This window comes from Carassius carassius, chromosome 18, assembly GCF_963082965.1.
Source record: "Carassius carassius chromosome 18, fCarCar2.1, whole genome shotgun sequence".
Lineage (NCBI taxonomy): Eukaryota > Metazoa > Chordata > Actinopteri > Cypriniformes > Cyprinidae > Carassius > Carassius carassius.
In genome coordinates this window covers 20,874,501-20,897,014 of record NC_081772.1, presented here as the reverse complement: position 1 = coordinate 20,897,014, position 22,514 = coordinate 20,874,501, and the positions used below count along the sequence as shown (strand labels likewise).

Here is a 22,514-nt window from a genome sequence, read left to right as displayed (position 1 = left end):
CAATGACTTTTCAGAAGCTAACAGCCTGTGATGTGCCAAAACTTAAATTTATCACTTTCACGGCTGATGATTTTAATGGTCCTCAATCTCTATCCAACAAAAGCTTTTATGGCTGGATTGTGACTGCACTTGTTGTCTAAGTGTTAGTATTTTTTATTTTGGTGTGCCATGTGCGCAAAAGTGTAATGCCTGTGATCTGTTTCCCATGGGGAGATGCAAGCTGGGAAACAGACGGAAGCTCTTTTTAAAACGTGTTAGAGCGGAGGCCGCTCATAAAACTTCATCTGCCAGTGTCTTTCTCTCCTCTCTGAGTGCGTGTATGTGTTTTCCCAATAGAATTAGATGCTTGGCTGTGAGTGATCAAGGACATTTTGAAAGATAGTCCCGCTGGGGAAGCCGGGAACAAGGAGACATAACTTTTATGAAATACACTGGATCTGTAAACTAAGAACTTTACATGGAAGGAATGTCTTGCTCTTTTGTCTCCATCTCTCTACTTTTCTCTCGTCTCGGTCTATCTCGCCTCCATTCGTAACTGGTTGGCAGAAATGTGTTTTTCATTGTCTCTGTGCTGTAGTCCTCCCATTTTCACGTCTGCATACTTTTGACATGAAATCTCTGTTTCTTACAGTCTCATACACACACACTCAAACACTCTTCTGCTCATATTACAGAAAAATTAATTGTGTAATTGAAAAAGCTGCTGTGACTCCATATATATTATGCAGAAAAAGGTTCACTCAGACTTTTGGACGCTGTTTTATTCAGAGTGGATTCAGAAATCATTTACACAAAAATTTGGTTTGTACCAAAATTACGTTCAGGCATAAGTGTGTCCACAAGAGACTACAGAGACAAGTATTTGTGTATATTCATGAGGGAAGTCTAGCATAAATTCTACAGTACTACAAAGTTTTTCTGGCTTTGCATGTGTGTTTTTGAGCCAGTCAGTGGAGTAACCAAATATTAAAGATTGGGCGACCAAATGAAAAATCAAAACTGACCCCTTTTACTTTCATTATTATCATTCATGGTCTTACTGACCAATTCATTGTTGCACATAATTCAAATGTATAATAATATATGTAGTATAATCTTGCTATTTACTTTTGACATCACATCACAAACAGGATGCAGAATTGCTATTCGAATTAGAATTTTAGAACGTAGAACTAAAATGAATTGTGTTTAAATATAAATTCATATATTATAAGTAAAAGTGTCTCGAAGTTTCATCAAGACTTTGTAAAGCCATGTCTGAAAGTAAAAAAAAAAGTCTAGGCCTTCGATGCGTTTTGTAGCCTTGCAGACAAATATTTATGTTTGTTTATTCATAATTAATTAAATTCAATAAAATCTACTTCCTTTAATTCCAATTCGACTTCCTGTTTGGCACAACCAATTCAGTTTGGATTTATACTCGTTCATTAAAAGAAGGCCAATGAGAAAATAAATTCAGAATCTTTCATTTAAAATGTAATCTTTTGCTCATTTTGCTCTGAAACAAACAAATTGACATCATTTAGGCTGCACTGGCTATTGGATAACCATGACCAACCGTTTTAACAAATGAACAATTGGTTTGGCTCTGTTATGGTATTTAACGTCAACTTTGGACAACTTTAGACAACTCCCAGCAAATGAAATCTAGTTCAGGCCTGCATTTTTGTCTGAATATCTTGTTTCAGTTGAAGATACGTCATTTTATGGAGAACATAACACTGATTTTAAGATTTAGTTATGAAAAATGCATACTTATTGAGCTCTGAGATAGATGTTGGGGGACATGTCTCTTTCAGCTTCCACGGTGATTACAACCCTGGAGTCGAATGTGATATTATCTCTCTGATGGTAAAAGTATACAAAAGTTTGTCAAAAGCACAGTGGTGCATCATAATCGGGGATAAATAGATGATTGGAGGAGTATAACTGTCATAAATACAGATCACTGATATATAAATAACAAATGAATACTGCGGATTGGTGGTGAGTCCTTAAATTAACTCTTACAACAACGAACAAATATAAAACATGAAGTATATTTACAGACCAACATTACCCCCGAATGCAGACGGGGCCTGGCGAACAGTTCAGTCCAGTGCCAGTCCTTATTGTTACAGACACACTTCCGAAGCCAAAGGCCAAAATTTGCTTGGTTGCGAAGATCTTTGATTTAAAAACCTTTGATTGAGGCTTTGATGTCATCAGTCCAAGCAATCATGAAGAATCAGAAGGAATGGAAAGCAGTGGAGAAGAATGTAAAAGCAACAGTAAAGAAAAAGTGAGCGATGGAGATGCTGAAGTCGACCGTGTTGTCATCCAGCTCCAACTTGTAGTTCTTACTAGTTCATCCTCTCTGCATTTGGATGGACCAGAGGTCCGGATAAACACACTCCTCCTTTTCATGATTTTTATCGGTGCTGTACCAATGACGACTGTACTGTTCTATACATGTCAGTCCTCATAAACATGAATATGTGATTATAAATAAGTGCTGGAGTGAATTATGAGTACATTCAAGCAATTTAGACTCAAGTGGGTTTGATATGAGGATGAGATCGTGGGGTGAACCTCAGTCTATTGGCCGGATCATCATACGGACTGATTTGAGCGAGTAGAACCCGCCTCCATACTCTGCCCAGAAGATCCCATCCTGGAACTTGCTGCGATACACACCACCGGAGTACCACACGCCATTCAGATTCGTTTGACCACACGCGTTGTACCACCAGCCACCTTTGTTGAAATGAGCGCAGTTGCCTAGGATAGAAGATGGGGAAGAGAATGCAATGAGTTGGAATGAGAGAACACTTTAGAAGCTACTGATCGTGTTGGAACCAGTTCGATTATGCATTCTATTATACCCCTTTTGATTTACTTTCACTTAGTGGTTTCACAACCCAATATTTGTCATGCTTTTGTCATCAGTGTGAGTACTACCAAATGATATTTATCGCGGAAAATGTGTAATAATCAGTAACAAATTTCACTTTCAGATTGTAAACACATAGTTTGAACATCAGTCAACCCTTATCAACTGAATTCAAGTGCAGTTTTTTGCGGACCTTTTACATCTGGTACAACAACGTGAAGTTGGAATTGATTGTTTCGGTGCCCTGAAAACACGTTGCATAACACTCACATGTTAGGTCTTAGTAAGGTGGTCTTTTGTAACTGTTAGAACGAATTCAACCACATGCAGCAAGTGTCTACATACACTATGAAAACTATCCAGTCCAATTAGCTGGAAGTGGAAAAGCTTAAAACACTTTATACCCCATTTACACTTGTATTTAATGCTGTCCATTTTTGAATGGAATGATGAAAATGCATCATAATACCAGGGGCCAGTTGCTTAAACTATGTTAAGTCTACATCTTAAGAAGTAGTCTGACCAATTAGCCAAGGGGGAAATCTGTCTTATTTTTTTGGGATTCAGATTAGACTGATTCAAATTTTTATGTTACCGACTTAAAGTTCTGACCAGTCTTAAAGAAAAAAATGACTTGTAAGACTAGTCTAAGCCTTTTATGCAAGGTTTAAACCGGACCTCTGAAACAAACCAAGCATCACCAGCAATCAAATCTATAGTGACATTAATAGCTTTGGAGCTGTCAGGGTTATGGGACTTTCAGAATTGAATTGCAAATGCTTTTAAATCCCAGTTAAATTACTGAGTTTGATTCGGAAGCAAACAGGATGCCGAATTTCAGTTTGAATTTAAGGAAGTGTAAGTTCCAACTCATGAATTGAAAAGAAGCAAATTCTTACATTTCTTACATTCCATTCTACCCAACCAACCCTTGTATCTATGGACAATTTATTTTTTATTTTATTTTATTTTTTTACTGTCCTGTTTTAACTGGCTGTTAGCATCTAACCTGTAAAGGCGTCTTTATCCCGGTCAAGCGTTGTGAAGGGTTTTCCATTGTGGCTTGTGAGGGAGTCTCCTGCATTGCCCTGGTAGGTGCCCAGTCTCAGCCTGAAGGCCTCACTCTCAGACTCCAGATGGAAGCTGCTGTACTCTGCATACACCTTCTTTCCAACCCAGTCCTCCAGCTCCACCAGCAATTTGTAGCCCCCCTGCTTGGCTAGATTATAAATGTTCTCCAAGCCCAGCCAGTGCTCTCCATCTATGTTCCCAAAGCCTTTCTGTGTGGGAGAAGGAGGGAGGGAATGAGAGAAACTGTAATAATGACAGAGTATGTGACAGAGAAGTTTGATCTTTTCTTTTATGGAAATAGTTAATCTAAGTCTTAAGCGTGTTTACGGGATTTATGTGTGCTTCCCCAATTTCATTTGTGTCATTGAGGAAGTTTTGAGGTATATTTTTGTAGTAGACTTCAACTCTGGGGTTACAATTCACTCATCTGGCACTTTGACAATCGGTGAAGTTACACTCCCAGGACGGACCTTGAGAGTTACTTTATAAAGGCATAACTGGATATTTCCACTGATTTCAGCAGTATAAAGGGGGAAATGTTCATTTTCGGTCCATTGCTCTTGGGAAAAAAAAGGATTGAATTATGTGCTTTGTTTCTACAAGCCTCCTATATATCAAAGCTATACTTATTTGGTTCCCCGTACTATAGGTGAAATGTCTTTTTCTCTTCAGCTCTAATGCTGAAGAAAACGTGTTATGAAATACATAACTTGGATTTTTTTTTTTTTTTATTTATTTCATAATATATCTTTGTATTTTGTAGTATAGTGGGTTTACAGTAGTAGGAGCATAAAAAACTGTAACTTATTGACTTATGATCTATTTACATGTACCAATATTGGTAAAAGGAGAAGGATTACCTAAAGGATGCCCTTCTGTTTGTCCTAAAAGTCTGTGTTGTTACTGGAGAAACCACTGACCTACAGTAAGATGCAGCCTTACTGGGAATCTCATCACACATTTCCATCTATTATACTAATTCACTTACATTCTCAAAGGATGGATGTGGGGCAGTTATGTAAAAGCAGACACTGTGGCTGTCTCCCTAATTCCCTGTTTCTGTGTCAGGAAAGAGAGGACTTCACTGCTAAATGATTTTTTTTAGTTTTGCATGTCTGCCAGTCTGCAGCATGCTCTGGGCTTTTACCTTATAGTTCTCCCAGTTCCTGAAGAAGTTGACAGAACCATCTTTCCTTCGCTGAAAAACGGTCCAGCCTCCGTTGTCTAATTTATGTTCACACCAGGCCTGAATCAGTCTATCACCGCCCTCTGCCTTCAACAGATACATCCCACTGGTGCTGTGTCCTGCCTGCCGCACCTGGAAACAGTCTCTGAATGGGCCTGAGGGAGACGGGGAGAAAATGAAAACTGGGTTTCTCATTTCAGTATATTATATCTGGACCAATGCAGTGACATTGATAATGACAGTTTGTATTCACAACATGACTGTGTCTGACTAGGACATAAATTAGGTTCTCTTGTACATTTGCGTCATTTTATGCAGATGTGAGTTGTAATATTATGTTTGTGTTGTGTTTACTGAATATCTGATTAAAATGATGCAGCTCTTCTGCATTTTCTTAAGTGATGATGATAACTAGATTAAAGGCCCGTTCACACCAAGGAGAGTAACTAAATTAAAAAGTTTTAATCCATTATTTAGTTCTATGAGAATAAGTCCACACCACAGCTATAATGATAACGTCACAGAGGAACAATAACATTGGACTTTCAGAAGCTTTTCCAGCTGATGAACAATTAAAACAATGAAAAGCTCATTATAACTGCTTAAAATGAAAAATAACCTTATCTTATCTTTTGAATGTCACTGTTGGTATCATTATATAGAACATACCTGGTTTTATCGTATAGCTATTAAGGTTGGCTTAATCATGGTCTGAACATGCAGTCTTTTTAACACATAACATAGAAGTCTCGGATCAGTTTAAGGAATTTTCCTGACCGTAGAGAGACACTGTTGTCTTAACTGAAAGCGCTCCCTGCAGGCTCTTCTGTGCCCTGGGCTGGTTGTCTCTGCCCGGAGAACAAGATCTCCAAGCACTCCAGATTTTGCTGAAAAATAAATACAGTACCCTGCTCTGTCCTGATGAAGTTACCATGCCCAGACACCAGATAGGGCCTTGTGCCGACTCCCTCTTCCTTTGGTTATTTTCCGCTCATTTTTCTTTTTCCTCTTTACTTTGAGCTTAAGCTAAAATCATTATCAGTCATATAGGGGTGAGCCAGAGGAAGAATGAGAAAGAGAGATTCCCTTCTGCCAAAGGCTCTTTTTGGGCAGTATGGTTGGTGTGTTGTATAAGAGGAGTATTCCTGTGTTGAGAGAAAGTCCTTCAGTAGTTCTAGCTGTGCTGAAACAGCTGCATTAACCAGCCAGGTCCCAGTGTGGCCCTGACCGCCTATCTATGAATGACAGCCATTGAGCTCATACAGACAGGCATTGTGCTGGGCTGCTTCGAGCAGCAGTCCTCTCCAAAGTGTGGGAGTAGGCGTTTTCTCTGCTTTAATCCAGGAGGACCCTCAAACAGTAAAGATACATCTTCATCTGCCAAAATGTAGTACTGTACAACCCCAGAGGTATAAGAGTGTTTTGCTTTGGTCAGCTGTGGTTGTAATTCCCCATGTACTGGGTGAAGAAGGCTACACTGAGCTATCATTAGTGGTCAGTCGAGAGAGAATCTGACCCTACTGAGTTTCCTTGGCCGCATGAGAGGGTAGACCCTGGAGCCATTTGCTTCAGGAGCTGAGAGATTTTATCATGGTTTAAGTCGTGGGTTGATACTGGAGATCTGCTGGATAAGCAGTGGGGATTGTTTATTATGAAGTGTGGGTATGTGATAGAGAAGGGGAATTGGAGAAAGCTACCAATGGAAGTTGTGTTTGGAGAGGTTGGTGGTTGTGATATTTATACACATTCTCAAGACTTTATCACTAAAGGCTGTAGTCCAAAACCACCATATTTGGCCTGCCAAGTGTGAGGTTTTACAAAGTGCAAGTGCTACTCCTGACAAAGTCAAAATTGGAAAATTGTTGTTTTCCATTGTGTTCATGGAGCTTGAGATGGGTCCAATTTTAAAACTCCCTTAAAGTTAAACAGTTGAGTTTTACCGTTTTTGAATCCATTCAGCCGATCTCCAGGTCTGGCAGTAGCACTTTTAACTTAGCATAGCATAGATCATTGAATCTGAAGACTCTTAGCATCTCGATCAAAAATGACCAAAGAGTTTCAATATTTTTCCTATTTAAAACTTGACTCTTCTGTAGTTACATTGTGTAGTAAGACCGACAGATAATGAAAAGTTGCAATTTGGCCAATATGGCTAGGAACTATACTCTCATTCCTGCGTAATAATCAAGGAACTTTACTGACGTACCATGGGTGCAGCAAGTGGGATGATATTAGGCAGCACCTGAAAATAATCCCACTGTGTAATATCACTGCGCCTGCTGCACCCATGATATGGCAGCAAAGTTCCTTTTGATTATTATCTATGCTAAGCTAAAAGTGCTACCGCCAGACCCGGAAATCGGCTAAATGGATTCAAAAACGGTAAAACTCAACTGTTTAACTCTAGGGGAGTTGGAAAATGAGCCTATTTTAACAAAGTGGAGTGTTCCTTTTAAGACATTGTCTATGTTCCAAAACCAATGCCGTGTTTCCACCGCAGGAACTTTACCCAGGAACTAGGGACTTTGGCCTGGTACTTGGTGTGTTTCCACCGCAGGAACCAGGAACTAAATAAAGTTCTGGGTAAAAAAATGCCCCTCAAAGTTCCTGCTGGCGAGGTGGTACTTTTCCAAAGTTCCGGAAATTTCGGGGGCGGGACTTGGGCATACATCCTGATTGGTTGAGTTCATGCAGCATTGGTTGAGTTCAACCACCATTTATTCGGATCATTTTCAAAATATTACTGTTATTGTGTCATGAAATGTAATTTTAAAAGTATTTCAGGCGAGAATGTAGTTGTTTAAAACTCAAATCTGTTGTTTACTTATAAAGAAAGCGCCTATTTAAAAATGTGTTTCGCCGATCTCGGAGACGGTGAGCTCCAGGCGATCAGCGGGAGCTCAGTCCTCATGTATCCGCCGAGAGCAGCCTCACCTCCGCTAGACCTTCTGATATGTGCCGCTGGCACTGATGTCTGGGTAAAGTGGTTAAACATAAGATATAATTCATTTTGGGTAAATCTAACAGTTTATCTTTGGTCTGTTTTCAATTTATCTATATGTTTAAAATGAAAATTAAAAAGGCAAATTTATATAATATTTCGTTTAATTGTAATGGCTGTATATACAGTATACACATATCCCTGAACTAAGTAAATTGTTTAAATGAAAACGAAATGAAACGAAAATGAAATGAAAACGAAAGGAGGCAGAGGTGTTTGATATCCTATTTCGTTTTATTGTAAATATACAGTGAGGAAAATTGCAGTAGCCAGGGTCAGCTGACTGAAGTTATCAAGTACGCTGCTGTTTGCAGAATTACCAGATTTGCATTGTCGTGGACATCACACTCCCAAGTCGAATGCACAGTCTGAACTACCAAGGATGCAAGTCCAAAATCATTGTACTTTGTATTGAGAAACACGCGCAGACCTACGTCACCAGTCTATTTGCCTAATTTTCCCGGTACTTTACACCACGATGGAAATGCAGCAAGCAACAGGTCTGGGGGGAAAATAGTTCCCGGTGGAAAAAAGTTCCTGGTACAAATGTTCCGGGTAATTTTGGTAGAAACGCAGGGCAAGTAAGCTGCCCACCTGAAAGCTTGTACCCAGCGTCATTAGCTTAAAAACATTCTGCCAGTTGAAATCGGTTATGAGAGTTTCAAAAATCATTTCAAATCAGTCATTTATGAGGTTCTGTGACCTTAGAATGTAGCTTCCTTTGTAGGCTGTATAAAACCAGGTAGCTCACTAAGTTTTGGAGCAGGGCTTCTGACCATGTGCCTTTGTAATTTAATATATAATAAGCATGGGTTCGACTCTCTCTCAGATTACAAAATTTATGATTTTCTTTTTAATATATATACTTACATGATTCATTTCAAATGCAGACACACATCATTCCCCCTCTGTATTTCATATGTAGTCCAGTGTGTGTGCAGTAAACTTGTGTTTTATGGTATTGCCCTGTACTGACAGTTACATGGCTGTAAACCTTGTAGGGATGTGGTCTTGAAATTGACTGCATGAATGTGGACCTTATAGTGATAAGAATGGCAGAACAGGGAGAGGGAGAAAACAAACGTATACAAACCTGGATTTCTAAATGAATAAAATTTAATAGTAACAAAATCTACTTAATATGCAGTGCTCAGTGCTGTATAATAGAATTACAGTATTTTCTTGCGTAAGTGTATGCCATTAAGCTAAACATAAAGTGCTGTCACAATGCTGCACTTGGTGTGCCTTATTTTTTTTGTACACTTTGAACTCTCAGAATGAATATTTCATATGTCCTCTCACAGTATGCTTCTCGTTCACTGTCTTTTAGTAGTCACAGATAATTGCAGAATTATTGTGCTTAGTGGGATGCATTTACACTGAGAACAGAAAAGAGTCACCCCCCTTTAAAATAATCACATTTCAGTTCCCATGAAGGCATACACAGTTTTTGTTTTCATCCAGCTCTATTTACTCTTGTCTTCTTTTCAGGCTGCTAAGCAACAAAATGTGATTATTTTAAGCGGAGTGATTATTTTCTATACCCACTGTATGTGCTTGCTTATATGGACAAGTAAATTCCCTCTCTGTCTGTCTTATGTCTAATGATTTTATTGTCTAACATAACAACTGCTTGCTCCATTTTTCTAGAGAATTTTTTGCCAGAACACATTATGATGGAAACTGCTTTCAAGTTTAGATTTTTTATGTGTGATGACACTCCTTACTGGACAGATACATGCATTAATAGAGAAGACATTCAGGAGCCCAGTTCAAGCTTATACTAACAGTTCATCCATCTCTCTGTTCTCTGACCCTATTTAATCTACTTGTGTGGGTGCATGTGTGCACTCAGGAATCCATGAGCTCATATTTTGTTTTCATGGGCTGCGAGAGAGGATTCTGCAGGAGTGGAATGGAGGATTCTGAGATTTGTCTCAGTAACTTTTGGCATTACAACACTGCAGTTATGTTCTTGGCTGTGTGTTCATGCCCCATAACAGATTGCTATTTAACAATCTATGAGGTATTATGTCACCAAGATGTGAAAAAAGAGAAGGACTTTGTCAGCATTTTGGACACCTCATTGAGACAGTTGTGAGAATGTGAAGTGGGATCTGAACATGAGCTGTCAAATTTGCGCCCTCCACATAATTTACTTCTCTATACATATTGGAGCATGTACAGAAACAGCTGGGTTGTTACCACAACATTTTGTCTTGCATGGTAGCCTAGAGACATACCACATCTTCCCTGAAGGCCTGACATTGTAACTCCCTTAAGTCTCTTAATCCATAGAAGCTGTCAATTAATCCATCAAAACGTGTCGTTTCTGTGATAAAATTGTGAAAACCAACACAAAAACTAGATAGGTCTACACTTGTCATGTTCTTCTAGAATTCATTTGTCATGCCCACCCCCTTGTCCCTGGTTACTTACCATCTGAAGTAAGGGTGCCCTGTGGCAGTGGTGGGATTCCCAGTGGGTCAGGTGTTGGGGCATCCATTCGTGATCCTCTAGGAAAGGCTCTGTTGTTGTTGTCTCTCTGAATCTCATTGGTGAAGCGATTGTTGTTCGCAGGAATGCTCTCTGGCACCACCTGCACCAGCGGTGGGACTGCAGGAAGATCTTGACGTCCATATCCACGAAGACAACGATCCTCCAGGGCAGCAATAAGCACAGATTGGTTGTTAACTGTGCCAGCAAGGCCTGCAAAACGTAGCTCCAGCTCTTTGTAACGGGAGGCCAGTCGCAGCATCTCTGTGGTGACGTTCAGCACACGGTTCTCCAGTTGCGCCAGTTCTAGGGAGTTGTCCCTCTTGCGGATAATTTCATGAAGCAACTGCATATAGAGCTGTGTCACTCGAGAATTCATGTTACGAGACTCTTTGCGCAGAAGCTTCATCTCATTTACCAAGTTCCCGTCTACGTCCGCCACTAGTTGCAGCATCTCAATCTCCCGCCGCTGCTTGGATAGGACCTCCCGAACGTCAGCAATGTCCATACGTGTCACTCGGTCTTTGTCTGGCTCGGGCCCGGTGGCAGAGGCACAGATCGGACCTGTGATCCTCTGCTGGGGCACCAGGAAAGTGTAGGAGCACTTCTTGGAGTCATCGGCAGGTGCTCGTCGTGGTCGAGATTGCATGAGTGCATTTCCTGAGTGGCTCTTCCCGAACAAACAAATGCAGAGGCAGAGCATGATGCCCATACACAATGTTATGTCTCTCATGGTTGCTTCTGTTATCACCTCACCTACTTTTAGTTGGTTATCCTTCTCTTCTTCCACCTCCACAAAGTGGAAAATCCAATGCTTCACCTATAAAGATAAAGAAAAGCAGCTGACAATCAACAGTCATGTACATCATCAGCTTACCTTTAAAAGTTTCATTATGTTTGTCTTATGCAAGCTACAGTAACAATTATCCATTAGTTTTACTTTTCTAGACTCCACCTTGAAGGTGATTTAATATCTTTAAACTTTTAGGCCATTTAGAAGTCAACCAGAGCCACAGAATTAATTAACCTCAAGAATTTCCAGTTAACTAAGAGGCCATGAAAAAGAATCTACATTGCTGACAACTACAAATGAGAAGTGAGAAATAGTGAAAGAAGGAAAAAGAATAGGCTTCCTTTTGCCAAGCATGTTCTAGTATGGACTCCACAGCAGACCTTTACCCAGTAGGGTACATTGTACCAGTGTAGTGTTTTTTTTTCTTCTTGTTTTTGTTTCCATCAATGCTTTAATGGAATGTTGTCATGAAAAGTATGTGTATTAGCAGTTTTACATGGTGTACAACCTTTACACCTTCTGTTCTCACAGACAACCTGCTGTGCTATTCTGTCTCGTCTCAGACACCTAAATCAAACACAGATTGGATGCTTCACATCCTTCACTAACACATGCCTAAATCCAGATGCTTCACGTCTTCCGCTAACAGTTCATCTCTCCTCTGATGTCAATACCATGGCATTTAATACAGAAACCCATCTTTAGCATGGACTATAACCATTCTCCCACCACCACCCCTTTTTACCACCTCTCCAGGGTTCAGGGGATCAAATTCCTATGTGCTCTAACATCCTGCTGTGTAGCTCACTCTACAGGGTTCAGTATTTAACAATCTCCCACTCTGAGTACCCCAGCATGTCTTCAGTATTTGTCTTAGCAGATCTCTCTGGGAGCTGCGTTAGGCTTCTCTGATCCCAGTATCACCTTTCCCTCCATGCTGAGCTCTGCTTTTCATCAACACCTAGATGTGCTCTCTCAGGTACCCCTGCCTGTTTATACGGACACATTTTTCAGTCAGCAATTCTGCCATCTGTGCTGCGAGACCAAAGATGTGTCTGCAGATCCAGTACAGTTCTACACACACCACACAGTGAATAACAAAGGTGAAACTGTCTCTTTGCTTCAGCTCCATTGGAACAACACATTGCCTCTATAAGAGTAATATTGTAAAGATAAAATAGTTAAATATATATATATTTTATTCTTCAAATGAACCAGTTTGCTAAAATCATACACATGTCAGTGGTTTAGCATGCTATGCCCAAACTTGTTTAACTTAGTCAGATCAGTAGCCTCTATGGAGTTTTTATTCCGCTCTCCTCCAGTTTCTTTATATTATAACTCTATATTTCTTAGCTTTAAGGTCCTACTGTCTGATTCTGTCCGGATGTAGTCAGTAAGCTAAAGCTAACCTGAAATACTTAGGGGTGGGTTTCAAAATGACTGACTCTTCCTTTCAAACCGTGAAGTGAAATGAAAGCCACAGTCAAACACAGCCTAATGGGGGCTGAATTAATCATACATAGTGGAGCAATTTGACACTGCAGGCTACAGACTTTGAGAAGCAAGCTGTGTGGAGTGAAGAGATTAGAAAGTGAGATGAGTGTAAGACAAGGTTTTAAGGAAAAACTGGGCTATGGTGCAGAAAGTGGGTCACATACGTAATCGTCCTTCTGGCTGGTCTGCCAAACAAGACACCTGGCCTTGAACCTGACTTCATGGGAAAAGAAGATCTTGTGCAGTCCAGAAACCTGCTGATTTGTCTCCATTTGTGTCTGTCTCTATTTTCATCACTTTCTCCTGCTCTCTCTTTCAGGGACCTGACTTACTCAACCTAATTATCTTTAACAATCAACAGACACTAAGTTAACTGGATTCCCTCCTGTCATTTTTCACAATCACACAGGAAAAACCATTCAAAATATTTTGGCTTGTGCATACTAATGGGCAGCTTACATATCCAGAACAGATGTGGGAATGTCGGCCCAAGCCAACAAAGAACGGCTCAGGCCGTAGTGGTTCGGAATGCTATAACCTGAGGGATTGAGAAGAAAACTCTTGCCTTTTAATTTGCTTATTTTTCTCTCCCTCCCTTCAGCCATAAAATGGACTGCTGCGTTTGTCTCCATTACACATTACCCATTGTCTCTCAACCCTTCACCATCACTAATGAATAGTAATAGACAGCTAAGGTATACATTTGCTCATGGCTACACACAAGATGGAAATGTGCACCTCACTATATAAATCATTTAATCTAACACTTTTTTTTTCTCAATTCATGAATAACAAACTCTGCTCTTCTTTAACATAACATTTTTGTGGCCCAAAATCTCATTTAGTAGTTTTCAGTTCCTGTAGCTCAACTGGTAGAGCACTGCACTACCAATGCCAAGGTCACGGGTTCGATTCCCAGGAAAAACATGATCTGTGTGTATTTTGAGGTGTATACTTAAATAATACTTTGAATAAAGTAAGAGTCTGCCAAATGAATAGATGTAAATATTAAGATTTTGTCAGCTGCAACAATTTTCAGTATCATTGGTTTGCTTCTCCTCTGAGCAGTCAAAATTAAACCAAGGTCTCCCACTCTTGACTGGCACATGCACTGGATTTGTTAGTAGCTGGAACAATCACCTAGCAAGCTTAGGTTAATGTTATTAGTTATGCAATGTGGCTTTTGTCAACTTTGCTCTTGAGTTGGATCTGGTTTAGTACCACCACTGCTCAATGGTGATCTAAGTGGCTCCCTATGCTATCCCCACCCATCTGAGTCATACATCTCCACACTCTATACAATCATCTTACAGTTCCCATGATTAATTTTATCATCTTCTTTAGATTTGATGTGCTGTATGGACAGCTGTGACCCTCTACTGTTCTAGCCAATTGGCTCTTCATGTGTGGTTAGTAGCCATAATTTAAAGAGCTTCCAGAACGGTCTCCTGACTGTTCTGATACCCTTGGGTTCCTCGGGTGTTTTTACGAAGTCAGTATCACTGTCATGATGTCACTGCACATGAACAATTAATCTGCGTTCTTGTTTTCATTGGGTTTGACTCAGCTAACATCAGTCATGGTGGCTGTCAGAGACTAAATCCCAGTGGTTCCTCTGCATTAGACAGAATTAAAAAATTTGTTTAGCAAACTTCTTCTTGCGTTTAAAAATACAAAGCACAGAAGTTATCAGTGGAAGATTTTGAGATGCGTTTTAAGTCAAATTTATATTAGGTGCCACAGGTTGCTACTACAGTTAAATGTTGCTACGTTCAGACAAGCAGGCGTGTATGCAGTGAGATTAAACTTTCAGTGAGTGAAAAAAAATGGCATTTTCAAAAATGATGAAAGTTGACGGGTCCATAAAGAGTCTTAAAGGGATAATCCAACCCGAAATGAAAATGTTGTCATTAATCACTCACCCCCATGTCGTTCCAAACCTGTAAAAGCTTAATTCGTCTTCAGAACACAATTTTATATATTTTGGATGAAAACCGGGAGGCTTGTGACTGTCCCATTGACTGTCAAATAAATAACAGTGTCAAGGTCCAGAAAAGTATGAAAGACATCGTCAGAATCGTCTGTCTGTCATCAGTGGTTTAACAGTTTATGAAGCGACAAGAATACTTTCTGTACGAGAAGAAAACAAAAATAATGACTTTATTTAACAATCCTCTGTGTCTCTCCACATCACCGTAGCACCATTTTGGAGAATAACCGCTGGATGTAAGCAGCGTATGCTCTTCTGTGTCAGCCACGCTGCACAGATGCGCTGTTTTTGTTCCAATCCAAGTGTAAATACATGTAGAAAATGTATTCTTATGTCGCGGTTGACACAAAATAGTGTACGCAGTTTCCATTCAACAGATATTCTCCAAAATGGCACTATAGTGATGCAGAAAGACACAGAGGAGACAAATTATAAATATTGAATAAAGTCGTTATTTATGTTTTCTTTGTATACAAAAAGTATTGTCTCCGCTTCATAATGTTACAGTTGAACCACTGATGGCATATGGACTATTCTGAAGATGTCATTCATACTTTCATTCATCTGGACCTGGATAGTCACAAGCCTCCCGGTTTTCATCCAAAAAAAATTTAAATTGTGTTTCGAAGACGAATTGAGCTTTTATGAGTTTGGAACGGCATGGGAGTAAGTGATTAATGACCAAATTTTCATTTTGGGGTGGAGTAACCCTTTAAATGGTACAAGACAGTTTTATGATTTCAGAATTGCAATATGGCTTAATGTGACCAATAAACTTCAAAAAGGCTATAATTTCATTGAATAAATATGAGCGCTTGAACGCTTCAAAGTCAGGTGCTCCGCTGTTTTGTATACTGCCGTTACCAGGGAAACCGCTATATTGCAGAGAATGAATGTGCATTTTTAATAAGCCAGTCTACTGTTGTTTGTTCAAAACAACACGAAAAATCAACACATGCAGAGTTGAAAATGTGAACAGGTGAATAAAAAAGAATGCATTATAATAATCTAAATGGTTAAGATGGTAAAATATATTTTTATGTAATGAAATTAATATACCTGATAATAATTGTACAAAGTAATATAATAATTGATACTTTTGACTCTTTAAACCTTTTTTTTTTTTTTTTTTTGTGAAAACCTGTATCAGTTAATTACGCTTTTTACAGTCAATTTAGATATATTTGTTCAGGTCTTAAAAAAGGTTTTAAGTCTTCAATTTTAGCTTAAATATCCTACAGACACACTGGTAGCCCTTCATGTTTTTAGTTACTTTATATTATTTTCCTGACCTCAGCTAGTGAGGAGGGTTCATTACTGGACCTCAAGCAATTTTAGTTAAAGACCCCTGTTCTATGGATGTCTCTTACATTGCAACATTGCAGGTCTTACAACTTTTAAACATCTCACAGTGCCTAGTTTAAGACTGTTAAAAGAGGTAACAAACTTTTAAATGTACATTTCCAGTCAAAAGACGGCATGTAAACGTTAAAGTTGAACTTTTAAAAGTACACTGCCTATCAAGTTTGAAATAATTCAGTTTTTAAATGTTTTCCAAAGCCTCTTATGCTCACCAAGGCTGCATTTGTTTGATGGAAAATACAGTAAAACAGTAATATTATGAACTTAATTATACAATTTAAAATAAATATTTTCAAATTTTAATGTATTAAAATGTAATTATTCATGTGATGGCAAAGCTGAATTTTCAACATTTCTGTGTCATGTGATTAATGATGGTGCTAACTGTAATTTATATTTAACAATATGATTTTTTACTTTATTTGTCATTAAATAAAGCAGCCTTGGAAAGCCAAAGAAAAAACAACAACTTTTGACCACCAATGTATATCTCTCCACTACATTCGGTTCCATTGCACTCTTATACCTTTAGACCACAATAATGTACTGTGTAAACAACCCTATAGAATATTATTATGGAAACTGCTGTACAGACAAAACTCAGTTAAACAAGGTCCCTAGGTTCATTTTTTTTAGTTCATCAAAGAAATCAGCTTTTCCTCAGTCCTGTTTTGTCTTATTTGTTATCCATCTTGAAAATAGAAGGGTATTTGCCTGCACGCATTTGTTTTAGTAATAAAGTCTAACTTATTCCGTATTTTTCCAGTGCACTGCCAAAATCTTTTATTCCTCAAGAGTATTATTGTGAAGCTCGGCTTCTAGAGAGGGATTACTACTGAGTTTTTCTGTACACTTGTGTCTTGGAAGCCAGCTTTGCCAATTATCTCTCACACTCTCCTTTTATTGCTCCTTCTTTATAAGTTATACTTGATCACTATCTCATCTATCTGTCTTTACAGTAAGTGTCTTTTGTTGTTCCAGCATGTAAACCTGAAGAGTCCAGCATGGCCCCTTCTTGTCTGGCCTTTTTAACAACACACCATAGGGCTGATGCTGACATTAGCATCTCTTCTGATGTATTTATGGCTTTTGCTTTATAAAAACCTTCTGAATATGGGTGTAGATGGTGAAAAAACTCTTTAAGAGCCAAACTAACCCTGGTCAATTCATCAAATCATCCAGTCAGTCAATTAAAGTTGTATGTGGATAATTTTACAATGGAATACGCTGCTCTCTGGCTGGCCTGCTTATGTGCAGTGTGCTTCGGTGGGCCACCAGGTGTGTTTTTTCTTTTCTCTTTGCCAGGGTTGGATCTGAACTCCAATCATTAGCTCACTGCCTCTCTCTTCGCTTAGCGCCCAGCTCTTCATTTCAGCCTGTGGTGTCTGCCATGACATTATTGTGACTTCCTCTGAAGTGAGTAAAAGAGTTTGAGCTCTGGTTTTTGTGGGATTCATGCCCAAATGTTTTTTTTTTTAAGGATTTGGTCAGCTATTTCATGTCAAATTTGATTGGGCAGTTGAGCGCTACTTAAATGGTTAACTAGAAACCAGTGGGTAATATAAAGTGTTTTGTTAAAGGTGTTTGCACTCTTGTTGAGAGAGCTTTAATATGAGACCATAAAGTCCTATGTTTTTCTTGCAGAGTTTATTAGTCAGAAAGCTGAGTGTGAGATTGAGCAGTTTTCTGAGAGAGAATGTTATTGCTGGAAAGTTTAGACAAGGATATGAAGCGTCTAAAAACGCTGTTCTCCACGGGGATTAAAAAGGAGCCAGGGAAGTCTTAAACCGAAAAAAGCTTGTAAAGAATTTTATTTTATTTATAAACCAAATAAATCCCAAGACAAACGGATTGGTTTTTAAATACAGCACGTTGTGACTGATTTGATCAATATCTCTATTCACGTCCCAGGGCTACTTCCTGTTTATGTCCTAATGAATGAGGATGATGCAAGGCAGCTTATATAAATTTATATGCTTGGTCACCAAACTATGAAAGAAATGACATCTGAGCTAGTCAACCCAACAATTAGCTCCAATAAACTTAAAGAGATGAGTATTTGGTTCCATAATTCAACAAGATGTCACATTAAAACACTGCTATGACATTGGCCGAATAGTGCTCCACAACTAACCCAGACTCTGACCAAGCATTTGTGATATTGTGAAGAGGACTCATGAAAGCCAATCTCAGAAGCTAGACAGCTCCTGTTCAGCTCCTATTATTCCCATCCGCCATTGCTGCAATTTTACTACATACTGAACATTTACAGAAACGCATCTGTTATTTGATTTATATATCGGGGGTATATATATATATATATACATATACAGTATATATATATAATGGGTTAAAGGGAACAGACAGCAGTAATGTGTGACAGAGGGACAAATGAGGGACCATACTGAATTTGTTAGGATGCAGGAGGCAGAACAGCTGGAATCAGAAGCTGAAGAGAATTCTTGTTCTGCTGTTGTTCCTGAAATTTCTACTATTGGAACAACATGAGAGAATGATGAATACACAAACACTCAGCTTTCTGCACAATAAATGCGTCACATGGGCCCCGGCTTTCAGTATGGTAATTTATAGTGTCGCTCAACATTTTGAGATCAGAAAACCAGGATGCATCAACATTTTGCTCAATCAACAAGTGCTAACAAAATTAGAACAATGGGAACAGAGCATAAGACCAAGGTAGGAGGAATAAGAGGTCAAATGAGATTGGAAAACATTCCCAACATTGCATTTTGTAACTCCATCCTTCCTTCCCAAGAGTGCAAAGGGAAATGAATGTTGGCAGAATGGAGACCAACAGGGCATGATGTAATGAATTTATGAAGTGAGATCTATGGGCATATGGAAACTTTAATTGATTTTGGAGCCCACAGCATAAGAACCAAGAAAGCAGGAAAAAGAAGTTCTGTTTGAGAGAATGCAGTTTTTGACTGAACGTGGTTTGGACGCCTTTGGCCGCTTCCTCCTCGCCACCCACAAGCCTTTTTTAGAGCCTCTCAGAAGCTTCTTTCCTCTCAAAACTTTCTGAAAGAATGGGAACACGCACGTCATGTGAGACTGAGCAGAACTTTTTCTCCAGTTTGCTTGGATAAAGCTAAATCTGCCATTAGGGATGAAAACACTGACAAAGCCACTAGAAAGTCAATCACTCACCGTGAGGGATGGTGATTTGAGGTGACATGAGCATCAGAGACAACTTGCAATGGAACGAATTTGAGTCAGTCATGGATATGAACGTTCACATAAAGAAAAGAAAGAAGCCTAGTTTAAAACAGTTTGCTTTTAAAAATGTTCATACCGTTTACAAGAAAATTGTACTTTTGAAGACTAAAATGTCATGTTGTGTAACAGCCAAAATAAATGTAACAACAGAGTTTCCCTAATTAATCCATTAATCCATGTAATTTAACACGTAATAAAAAAATACATAAAAACAAACAATAATTTTAAAAAGTTCAAAGTAATTTCAGTCGCACCACATGACAATTTACTATCCTGTACTAACCTTGTCTTATCATTAAAAGGTCAAATGGTTTAATATTTTAAGACTTAATTACCTTTTTTCTGCATGTTTGTTGCACCACTTGACTTTTATCCAAATGCATTTTAATTTTGATGGACCCTTAGTTGGACACAGCAATCAGGTTGGAACATTTACTAGCAAACAAATCTGTTGTATCTCTGTGCGTGCACGTAATCCCTCATATTACCAAAGAAACAGTGGCAGATGCTAGAAAACCATTACCTGTTCCAGCCTGAAGAGAGAACTACTGCAGCTGAACAGATTAATGGGTGCCTTTTCCTGCAAAGCTTTACGGGAAAGCAAATGAAAATTCATGTAATTCCCAAATCTCTAACTCTCTATCTCTCTCTCTCTCTCTCTCTCTCTCTCTCTCTCTTTCGTTTAGATTGGAATTTTAACTGGGCTCTGTTTTAGTGAATGAGTCAATAAGACCGAATTAGTTGCAGATGAACTTGTCTGGGCTTAGATATCAAGAGAACATATTTTTTGGAAAACTTTTCAGATTGTGGCTGCTAAAATAACAGACAACAGAAAAAGAAAGAAGCCTTAGATCCTAAAACTGTGTGGGTGGGTGTGTGTGTGTGTGTGTGTGTGTGTGTATCTGCAAAATGCCAGAAGTCATCTTCACATGTTTCTAATTACCTTAGTGGCACAGATGAGAACAAACAATGCTTGTATTCTTCTGTTTGAACCTGTTGATAGGAAGACGATTAAACAGAGCACCTTGAAAAAGAGAATTTGCTATTTGATGTTTTTAAATTAATGATCTAACAGCCACAAATATGTATCTGTATTTGTTTATAGAAACTCACGACACAAGTATCACAGATGAAATTCATCACTGGTGCCCACAGGAATTGACCGTTGCATGTGAACAATGCCAGCCTTAAGTCCTTATTTACTCAGAATCACATTAGACTGTCAAACATTTCATATAATTTTCAACATCAGAATTTCCCTAATTGTTCCTTGTACAGGGTTTCATTTTTGTTCTTCCAAATGAATAGGCAGGTATTAATGCATTGAGTGTCTTTGAGTGTGAAAGAGAAAAAGACAAGAGTTGTACAGGAAATTTAAGATGTTTCACATGTGCTGCAGGTGAATCATATGCCAACACTTCAGCACGGAATGTTCTCTGAAGAGTAATGACATGGAAATTCATCCAGAAGCAGCTTCCTTTTCTATTATCAGATTTTAGTGAGCTTTATGACTCTCAGAGGAAACATAGGTTTTTCTAACATTTCACATTTCATCCATTTGGCTTGGTTTCACTGTTATGGTTATCTGCATAATGTGTTCACAAAGGACGTGCATCACATCTCAATGGTTTTCTTGTCCTACGACACATAATGTAGGTTAAAAACATCATGTCCTCTGTGAACACCCCCTTACATAGTAGTGTTAATCGTGTTTGTGGACATTTATTGGGAAAACATTTGGTTTTGTTCAACTTGCATCTACTGGTGCTGTTCCTTGTGCGTCTGACAGCAGCAGAGCACCAAGGGTAATGGTGCTAGAATACACACTAAGTTTGATTAGCCTTCTGTCAAACCAGTGTGAGTATCTAAAAGTTTCTACATGAGGACGTGGTTAGTGTAAAACGACCTTATGTCTTGGTAGGTTTGTTTTCTTTAAAAACATTTTTATGAATAGAGTCCATTATCATTACCTACAGAACAGTACATACACACTCAGTGGACCAAATTCCCAAGAGCTTCAGCCAGAGGAACCGTGAGGAGCACCAGACTACAAAGAAAAATCAACATCATGCTACAATAAAATCTACAAACCACAGTCCTCAAAATGAGACCGAATCCGCAAAATACAGCCTTCATAGTACTAGAAAACCCACAAGACACAACCCTCAGAATGGCCGACACTGTTTTAGATAGCACAGTGGAAATCTCTGAGAGTATCGGGCTCAGAACATAACCAAGCAAACAAACACACCCATTTGGATGCATTTTGCCCCCTACTGCATGACCTTGAAGTGGACCAGAAAACACCCGTCTCTTTTTTTCTGAAAAGCAAACAAACAGAATAAGAGGCAACAATCTGGGTAAATCACTGCCTTTGATGTCTGTCCTGTGGCTTTGCATTGGATTGTCAAGGAAGACTGAACTAATCCAATGCAAATCTCAGAACGACCCTTGACCTGACCACTTGGCCCACCCGTACTCTGGCTGAGCACATGGGCAGTAGCTGGAGAATTAGTTCAGAAAAACAAAAATAGAGCAGTGGATGTACAGGTAGAGGCTTGTGCCAAACAAAGATGTCGAAGAATTGTGGGGTGCTCAATCTGCTGACAGATTGAGGGGTGAAGAGTGAAACGTAAGATAAATTATATGAAGAACAAACACAACAAGAGAGTGAAGAACCTGCACCTTTTACCCTGGTGTCTTCTGACCTTTTGTATTCTGTTAAGATCCTTGTGCTCCACTGGTTCTTGGTGTCTTCCGTGATTCCTTATTCTCCCAGTGGCTCCCTAAAAGTCCTTAAAGCTGCACACATCTCCTGTATCCCTCTTGTATTAAGGCCTCCTCCTGTGGTTTCGGATCCCCAGTGTCCTGGACCCTGCTCAGCCCAGTAGCGAGCTCCTGTCCAAGGGTTCACAGGGTCTGGGGCATTAGCATGGCTCTGAAAGCTTTCAGCTGCTTTCTGGAGACTGAGGAACTCTCGGACAGCAACTCTAGTTTTTCACGAAG

At 39.1% G+C, this 22,514-nt stretch overlaps 2 protein-coding genes across 11 annotated transcripts in view; one reads left to right on the top strand and one right to left on the bottom strand.

Annotated features, from left to right (window-relative positions):
- LOC132092654 (ras-specific guanine nucleotide-releasing factor RalGPS2-like) overlaps window positions 1–22,514 on the top strand; it is a 102,961-nt gene that overhangs the window by 63,197 nt on the left and 17,250 nt on the right. The gene's annotated exons all lie outside the window — the stretch shown is intronic.
- LOC132092653 (angiopoietin-related protein 1-like) lies at window positions 744–22,513 on the bottom strand. Its single transcript, XM_059498980.1, has 5 exons — window positions 22,201–22,513; window positions 10,570–11,446; window positions 5,091–5,284; window positions 3,882–4,152; window positions 744–2,760 (listed from the first exon to the last, which is right to left on the bottom strand). Exons 2-5 carry the CDS (start codon window positions 11,357–11,359, stop codon window positions 2,573–2,575), a joined length of 1,443 nt encoding a protein of 480 aa, XP_059354963.1. The 5' UTR covers window positions 11,360–11,446; window positions 22,201–22,513; the 3' UTR covers window positions 744–2,572.